This window comes from Sinocyclocheilus rhinocerous, unplaced genomic scaffold (genome assembly GCF_001515625.1).
Source record: "Sinocyclocheilus rhinocerous isolate Xijiao unplaced genomic scaffold, SAMN03320098_v1.1 scaffold3097, whole genome shotgun sequence".
Lineage (NCBI taxonomy): Eukaryota > Metazoa > Chordata > Actinopteri > Cypriniformes > Cyprinidae > Sinocyclocheilus > Sinocyclocheilus rhinocerous.
Genome location: NW_015645546.1, coordinates 270,575 through 280,054, shown reverse-complemented (window position 1 = coordinate 280,054; position 9,480 = coordinate 270,575). Strand labels below are relative to the sequence as shown.

The 9,480-nt window shown below is 38.7% G+C and overlaps 1 protein-coding gene across 4 annotated transcripts in view; it reads left to right on the top strand.

The window, feature by feature from the left end:
* The window catches only part of LOC107706553 (voltage-gated potassium channel subunit beta-2-like), a 106,358-nt gene that overhangs the window by 43,950 nt on the left and 52,928 nt on the right, over positions 1–9,480 (top strand). Inside the window, exon 1 of one of the 4 annotated variants that reach the window (XM_016510304.1) lies at positions 320–1,193. The exons of 2 other annotated variants lie outside the window; for them this stretch is intronic. In XM_016510304.1, the coding sequence (XP_016365790.1) occupies positions 985–1,193 (209 nt within the window). In that variant the 5' untranslated portion in view covers positions 320–984. Of the gene's footprint in view, positions 1–319; positions 1,194–9,480 lie in introns of those variants that run through there. One more of the 4 variants, XM_016510300.1, reaches the window with a different exon arrangement.

The window sequence follows — 9,480 nt, the reverse complement described above, 5'->3', positions numbered from 1 at the left end:
GCTTTTCAGACCGATGAGTTTTGTAAAAATCGACGCGTTTCAGAAAGGCGGGGCATAGAGGAGAAACAATAATGTACAGTATGTGGAAAATAATGTGTTTTTTTTTTACCTTAAACCGCATAAACACATTTCATTACACCAAATAAACAAAATAATGTTCTTTTTAGCAACATCATATGACCCCTTTAAAGAAAGATCAGTGCCGACCAAACCCTCCAACACTCCCTCTCTCTTTCTCAATCACATTCCGTGTTTCTGTACTCTCTCTTTCAGCCGTTTGCTCCTCCCACCCTCTCGTTCACTCACACTCTGCCTCTTTGTGTCTTGCGCTCTGAATGCACTTGTAAGTTTAATCTCCGCTAAGGAGGAGGGGGAGGAGGAGGAGGAGCGCCAGTGCATTTGAGGTATCTCAGTAGCTGTCAGATACAGTGCTCACAGGAGGAGACATGAGAAGACATCTTATCCATTGCGTCAGTTTGTTACTTTATGTTTGAAATCTGCTTTGTGTGTTGGTGCTCCCAAGTGATCTGAAGCAGTGAGCTGAGATTACAAAGAAACCAGTTAGTGTGTTTGGATATGCAGCGTCTTTGATCGGAGGATTTGAATACAAAGAAAAAGCGCTGAACCTGAGAAAGGAAATAAATTAAGACCTTTCTTATGTGAGATGGGAGCCGTGCAGGTGGTCTTGAGCAGCGAGCTGTGAACTTCATGTGTCGGTCGGGGAAGCACTGAAATGAGTCGCGGGCATCACTTTATAAGCTCTTTGCCTGTCTAGTTGAGCGAGTCAAGCTTCAGTTTGATCAGCCCTCCTGATATTCTCAGAGCAGGAGTCCCAGCGCATTGCACAGTCCAGCAGGACCGAGGAACTTTTAAATTTGCTCTCCAGAGGATCTGGATCTGGCTGACTTGGCTTTGTTTCTTGTAGACACTTTGCACTCTTTCATTGAATTTTCTCTGTGATAACCGTGCATCCTCTGAGACAGGATGCAGGTGTCGTTTGTTTGCACGGACCACCGGTCCATGAGCCGTAGCACAGATGACAGGCTCAATCGACAAAACGCTAACAGTCCAAGCGCAGGTACCCGAAGCAAGTTCAAAGCCGTGGCCATGGTGGCCAGGAGCCTTGGGCAGCTTTCTGTCCAGAGCGTCCCTTCTTCAAGTGACCAAAGCATGAGAACTGGCATGAAGTATAGGTAGGAAAACTCATAAAATGAATGAAGAGTTTATTTTGTGTCTGTAAAGCTTGTAGGATAATATCCGATAATGTGAAATGTTTTACTTGTATGTTATTAGATTGTTTTTATGCTAAAATATTATTTGTACACAATTTAGGAAAAAAATAGTAGCATTCACATAATTTTGACTATTTTTTAAAGACAGTGCTGAATTATCCTATCTAGCTCAATAGCATAATAATCAGTATATGCTGGTGCATATATACATTTCTGCTATTTCAACAAACTGCTTTGATTGCATATAATGAGTTCAGCCCCGTCAGTTTGACTATTACTCTTCAAATCATTCTGCAAATTGCAGCTTTAACTGTTGAAGAATAATGAATACTCTTTTTCTCAATCATTTTAACCCAATTGAGCCACTGGCAAACTAGATTCATATTCCTGCATTGCTGCTATCAGCTTTTCCATGAAAATCCCAAAGCTTTGTGTTAAAATGTACTGCTATTATGCACAACTGCTGACATATTTGTCTTAGAATCGTTCTCTTAGGTGTTCATAATACATAATAGTATTATATAATTTCATTATGTAATTTGATGCCTTTTTTAATTTCTATTAGGAGTTCATTTTTCTGTTTCATTTACTATATTTCAAACGTAACATTTTCTGCATTCGTTAACAACAAACCTGGAAGTATTTGTTAATTTACATAACGACTGCTAGAAACACTGCCAGATTGCTTTCAGCTGTCATGTTCATTTGCAGAAAAATCCTAATAACAGCTCCTAATGGAGGTGTGTGATCTTTCCTTCCTGTTTGAAATCAGGATTGCAAAATGATTGTTGTCAGAGGCTCCAATTTATGTCAAGCTTAATATTCGCCTCTGTTACTGAGAGAGTTAGCTAGACCTTGATAATTTAATTTATTCAATTATGCACTCATTATGAGTTACTTCATACAATGTCACTGTCTTGAAGCTTCATTTTTTTATTTTAAAGAAATCCTCATTATGCTGGAACACATTAAAAAAACAAAAGAGGAAGGTTTTTGCACAGCTTTTTTGATCGAAAGAAATGGTTACCATAAACTGTTTTCCAAGTGTCCATGTTTACATTTAACAGGAAAAAATAGCATACTGGTTTGGAATTATATTGGAAAGTTCCAAAAGCAATTTGTCAAGAGTCAGTGCAAGAGAAATGCAGTGAAGAGACAGAAGTAATGACGTAAGAGTAGGGTTGCGTACCGAAACCCGGTACCAATATGGCACCGGTACCTATGTAACCGGTATGTACTAGAACCGAATCCGAATGCAGATTTCGGTGCCTCATTTCGGTGCCATGCCTGAGCGATCGATTGAAATATTTGTCTTCATATTACAACAATAAAAAAACATTTTATTTAAAGCATCAGGAGCAACACTAATATTAACAATAAGCTAAATAAATGTAGAATGTCTAATGTCTTCAAATGGAGAAATGCGGCCCGTCACAAATTTAAATGCGGCCCACCATGCTGAACACAATATTTATTAAAAAACTTGACCCTCTAACATTTGCACTCTTTATTCTATTTCTATTCTAATGACCAATCCATAATTTTTTGGGGGAATTTTTATTTATTTATTTATTTATTTTATAATAAGTATCGGTTCAGGCATCGTTTAGGCACCGGAACCGTTTTAAAAGTATATCGGTATCGAAAAAAACCCAAACGATAGCCAACCCTACGTAAGAGTGAGTAAACATAACATAAATTGCATTTTTGAGTGAACTAGGCCTTTAAAATGAGAACTTCTTTTGTGGACCTTCTTTCCATTGTTCTAAATTCTCTGAGGCAAGCAGTATTTGATACCAGCGCCTTCTGTTGTCTCGAGATTGAGGTTGTAGAGTGATCCCCCCCCCATGCCAATAGTCAAAGATCCTTCCGGCTCTTAGAAGCCCCCCATATTGACTGCAAGGTCAGCATCTGATCTTCTGCCAGAGGATGTGGGTCTGTGTGGACAAACTAGAGCATCGCTTTGAGCTGATCTTCTCTAATGATGCTCGGAGCGACTGAATCGAGCCCCACCAAATGCTACTGCGAATGTGTGCTTTTAAACATACGGAGAGTTCATGTATATGTGATGAAAGACTGTGGGCCGTGTTTTAGAGTTTCTTTGAGGGTTTGTTTATGTGTGTTTGAGAACTGTGCTCAAATACTCTGAGGAAGAAACAGCCCGGGAAGCACTGCTCTCTTGTCAGGGTGAGTTTCAATGATGTGCCATGTTATATCCCTAGAGCTGTTGGTAGCAGAAGTGGGCTATTGCACTCAAGGTTCAAGAATCTGAAACTTCAGCACAGGAAGTTACATCACAGACCACTTTTAATGCGATATAATGAATTTGCTATGAACAGAAAATAAGCTTCTGGGTACTATACTAAAATAAAGGTTCTTTATTGGCATCAGTTGTTCCGCAAAGAGCCTTCAACATTCATGGAATCTTTCCATTGCACAAAATGTACTTTTTAGTGTTCTATTTTGGTTCAATGTTGCAAAGACAAACATATTTTTGTTGGAATAATGTGCACTGGTGAATAATGCTTATGATGTCTTGTTGCATGAATATTTGTTGTCATCAATGTTGCTACTTAATATTTTGTGGAAAATGTAACTTTTTCATGATTTTTGATGAATCGAAAGTTCAGAAGAACACCATTTATTTGGCATAGAAATCCTTTGTAACATTATAAATTTGTTTACTGTCACTTTTGATCAATTTAATGCATCCTTGATTGATTAACGTATACGGTTATATTATAAATTAAAATAAGAAATCTGGCTGCCACAATGAGAGAGATAACAGTGCAGTAAGTGTTAGTCTTAAAAGTAAAGGTTCTTTATTGGCATTCATTGGTTCCATGAAGAACCTTTACCATTAATGGAATATTTCCTTTGCACAAAAGGTTTTAATAGTGGTTTATTAAAAAAATTGTTCACACTAAGAACAATTATTCTTTTAAGAATGGTTTACTACTTTAGGGAACCAAAAAATGGTTCTTCTACGGCATTGCTACAAGAACTCTCTGTTGGAACCTTTATTTTTAAAGGTAAATAAATGCAGGTGAAGGGTGTTCATGCCACATTTTCCCATTCCTGGAAAAATAAATGTGTGTTTCAGTATGATTAGCTTTTACTCTGTGCTCCCTAAGGGACAAAAGTCCTTCCAGTCCTGTTTTCCAGGATTCACTCTGGCAGACCGGCACCTTTGTCTCATAGTGTAATTTTCTTTAGTCAGTTCTAATCACAATCTCATTCTGCCCAGATGAATCGAAGCAGACAGGGCCATTGTAAAGAGAGAGGACTGGAGGGGGGCTTTCAATTAACCAGCATCTTTCCCAGTCCAGATCGTGCGGTATTACTCTGGTCGCTCTATACAGTACGATAGACAAAGACATTGTACCGGTGGGTGTAGAATTGGGAACGATGCCATATCGTAGATTGAAGTCGCTTGACATCTCTGCCTTATCTTATCCGCACTCTCTGTGGAGATGCTTCAGTTTAGCTGTGTGGAAAGATTAAATGGCTCCGGTCAGGATTCAATTAATGATTTGAGTAAAACAGGCTTATGATTTTGTGGAGGAGATCCTATTAAGCTAGGTGATGCAAAATGGGCTGCAAACCTCGTTATTTATATCTGTCCTTTATTCTGCAAAACAAATCTGTTTAGATGAAAAATGCAAATGGAATACAAGTCAACATGAAATGTGTTTGCAACCCAATTTAATATATATAACGCAGCATTGGTGCAAAACCAAACATGTTTTATCGTTGAAATTACACGTACAGATGATTCATGCTTTTGAAGCTCTGTGACCATTAGCATTATTAAAATTGATTGTAGCTGACTGGCTGCAGGTTGATTTCAAAGATTTATGTGATTTAAAATTTTTGGTTAGCACAACATAATGGCTATCTGTTTCCAAGAACATAGATTTTAATATAAAATGTTTCCCTGGAAACAATCTGCGGTGTTTATAAAATTACTTGTATATCTGACATTCACCAAATGCACTTAAATAGCATCTGCGAAACATAATTGGAAGTTCTGAACTCAGTGTTGAGAGATGTAAGAGTGTTAAGGCGTTAAAGAGTAGGCGTGTTGAGAGATTTTATTGCACTTCTGGATCTCACTATAACTGATACTACCTTCAGTTCAGACTCACTCCCACATGAAATAATGCCTGATGAATGTTTGTGAGAAACAAACAGCAGCCTTTGCTTCTACAAAGCCACACAATAGCACTATAAACGCTCCGTCTCGCATGTGCATTTCTATTTAAGGCTTGAGGAGAGAGTATGTGTAACCCTTCACTCTGATAAGGTTTTTTTCCAGCTTCTAAACTGAGGATGGATGGCTCTATGTTCTGCTCTCTGTGCGGTGTTGATAGCTTTTAATTAAGGCCTGCATGTTTGTGCTTTAAGAACGTAGATTCTCACTGGTGGCAGAATGTCTGTTTTCCTCGCGCTCTAGGAATAGATTTATTAATTCCGGCTGGGCTCTACCATAAATAAACGCTTTTATTCATCTCCATGATAATTTATGTTGTGTTGATGGTGTGGACTGCATCTGTTTGCCTAGAAATGGTTTGAAACCTTTAGCTGTTTACTTTTTGTCAAGCAGTACTCCCATTCAGAGAGACAAATCTGAATCATTTGAACGCCAATGAAGAAATATCCATTCATTCAATTATAGTTTACTTTTTTAATGCACATTTCTAGTCTTAATGAGCAAAATTTATTAGTGCACAAATTTTTGTTTTAATAATCTTTCATCAAAACATTTTGAGTTGCTCTGCCTCTGAAAGGATTTTCATTTTAGCTGACTTCGCCAAGGGTGCTTAAGTTTCAGCCAGAGGGTTTCAGCAGTGTTGCAGACGGATACTAATCAATACTTCATAATACAGAAGTAAAATGGGCTGCAAAGAGTTTCACATTGACTTTAGATTACCTGGGCATTTTGCAGGCGGTGAGCAACTGAGATTAACTGTTAGAAATTAGACAGTTAAAGTGAATGACAGTATTTTGTTTGTAAAACCTGCTGTGTGATCATAACTATGTTAGTTCAAGAGTTTGGGATCAGGATCATTTTTCTGATGAGCAAAAAAAAAATGGTTCTTTATTAAATTATTGAAATAACATTATCTAAAGAACACTTTACTTCGATGCCACAGCAAAAGCTAGTAGTATATAGGTATGTAACGATTCACTCAACTCAATGCGATACGATTCATTATACTGATTTCACAATACAGTTTTCTCACAACAAATCATAAATGAAAAGGTGTCCTTTTATTATATCTCAGAAAAAATGCTGCATATTTCTTTGTGAAATTAAACTGTCAAATAATAAAACTAACTTGAAATGTTAACCCTTTAGGCGCCAGGTTTTTTTTGAAAAAATGCTGGATTTTGACATCAAGATTTCAAAAGCTTGTGGCTTGAAAGGGCTTAAAGATAGAGATCTACTGTAAATTAGAAAAATGTTGGGCATGACCGAAAGTTTATGTGGGGTGTAAATATACTCCTCTAATTTGCATATTATGACGTCATCAGGGGGCGGCCCTCCTGAATGTCATAATATTCAGGAAATAATAGATATTAAATGGATGTTTGCTTTTTATCCTTATTCCAAATGATCAGGAAAAGAGGAAATCAACATTTTTTGTCTTTTTATCCTCATTCCAAATGATCAGGAAAAGAGGAAATCAACAGTAAAACTATTAGTAACTATAGTAAATTATTACTATATTACTGTGCCATAGTAAAATGCATGTGCCTATTTTTTGATCAGTTGACCAGCTATCTGCCTAATCAGGTATCTAGGTGACAAAGTTTATAGTTCTTGAGAGTATGGTACCTCTCATTGCATGGCACAGCGCACAAACCTACCCCACACTGACTGCACCTGTACTTTGTCTGCCGGCGGCCCTTAGAGCGTGCACGATCAGAACAAACGACGCAATCTGGCCAATCATCAGCAACGCAGAGCCAGTGGCGCTCAGTGAGCCTCTGTGGCATTTCCCCCCCCTGCACTGAAGGCCTTCCTGGTTTTTTGCTTTCCCTCTTGGAATAGCCCTGAAGCAAAGCAGTAATAATGTCCTGGACGAAGGCCTTCAGTGGCTTGTGCAGACCAGGAGCACACTTGGAGTAGATTATATGGGAGTTCACCACACTGATGCTCAGAATCGCATTGAAGATGCGATTGTACCATTTCCTAGAACGGTGTGGAAAGAGGTAGGTTTTCATCCTCTGATCAGCGGTGTCTACTCCTCCCATGAAGGTGTTGTACCTGTCAACGCACACAGGTCTGTTTATCTCATGAAAATCAGTGTCGCTTTGCTTTGACCTGATACGTTTCCGAACACATGAGTTCCCATGAAGAGACGAGAGCATAGTGAGACGCTTTGTGTCATGCCATGCACAAACTAACAGTTTGCCATGTCTCATGAACACTGGGTCATCTCCTTTGCTCAAAGGCAACTCAGTTTGTCTCAGGCACCTAGGCATACCACGCCTTTTGCAGTTCACTGTCCCACACATACCAGTGTCATTATTTGCCAGCTCGTTTGCTATGGCTGGTGATGTGTAGTAACTATCCATGTACACCTCATGCCCTTTCTCTGTGTATTGGGCCATCAGCTGACGAACAATTAGATGGGTGGCACCTAAATCAGCATCAGCATTTTGGCCAGTGTACATGGACCACTGCAAAACATAACCTGAGCTGGCCTCACTCAACACATACACCTTGTAGCCATATTTGTCAGGTTTTTTAGGATTGTACTGTTCCAAGGTGGACTTTCCCTTGAATGCTATGGTCATTTCATCCAGAGAAAGCTCCTTGAGTGGACCATAAACGGCTGAGAAAAGAGGAATTATCAGGTCAATTACTGGACGCACCTTGAACAGCCTGTCATGGCCTGGTTGACCCCTCCCCACATATTCACTATTGTTTGCGAAATGGAGGAAAGACAGAACGATCTCAAATCTGTTCCTAGACATTATTTTGCCAAACCCAGGTGTGTAAGTTGGCCAAAATTCTGCCCAATAATCCTCAATTTCTGCCTTCTCTACCAGCCCCATACACAAATGCAGTGCTAGGAAGGCCTTCATCTCTAAGACAGAGACATCATACCAATTATGAAATCTGGAATTGGGTTTCAGCTGTTGGGAGTTTAGAAACTGATGAGCATATCTGTTGGTTTCATTTGTAATGAGGTTCCAGAAGTCATCAGTCAGAAAGTGGGACAGAAAGTCTAAGGGTGCAGCACTAGTCAAATCTTTCTCTCCTAGATAACCTGAACTGAACTGCTTCCGCATCAATGACAGTGATAGCTCACTTGCTCTGCTATTTGCTCGAACACTTTGAATAGGAACATGACGTCATTTTGGTCTAGAATCAAAGTACTACATGTCTGCCATCTAGTGGTAGGGAATACAAATGAGATATTACACCATATTAGGATCTGCAGCCTATTTTATTAAGTATGACGTCTTGTCGCAATTTTGCGACTTTGGCGCTAAGAGGGTTCAAACAAACCCCAAATCAAATAGATAAATAATACAAATAAAAGAAATCTCTTCATATAAACAAAGGCTTTGCCTGTGCTCTTTCCATTTAAAATCAGAGGCAAGCACTGCATTTTAATTACGATCCTAACAAATATGCTACTTACATGTTATTTAGATTGTAATTAAATTTCAAAATTTGAAGCAAAAACAGAATGCTTTAGCTTTGTGAAATTATACTGCATAAAACACATCTGAATGAAACAGCAGACGGGCTGAATGAGACGCAAATGTAGCTCTCTGACAGCAGGTGGCGCTTATGGAACAGCAGGTATTTATAGGCTGCTGCCTAGGCCTGTCGCAATAATCAATATATTGATTTATCGCGCAATATATGTACATGACCTAAATAATTTTTGGTGACGCAATATATCGGCCATTATATTTACTTAAAAATTTATGTCACCATGTTTAGTACATTCCACTTGCGCCTGTGTCTTTTGCAGCTTCTTGTACATAACGTGGTGTAGTCATGAGGTGCTAGTTCAAATTTAAAAAATGCTTCTACAAACAAAGTTTCATCTGCAGATGTGGTCTTGTTTAGGAATCTGTGCCTTTGTGCATATGGACATCTAACTGCTAAGTAGGGATTGTGTTTTTCAGCAATCGTGTGCACCCTTAATATACAGAGAAAAGAAGGTCAGAGAAAAATGTGTAGATGGAAAAATCTCCATACAAGTTCTTTGTGCATTTT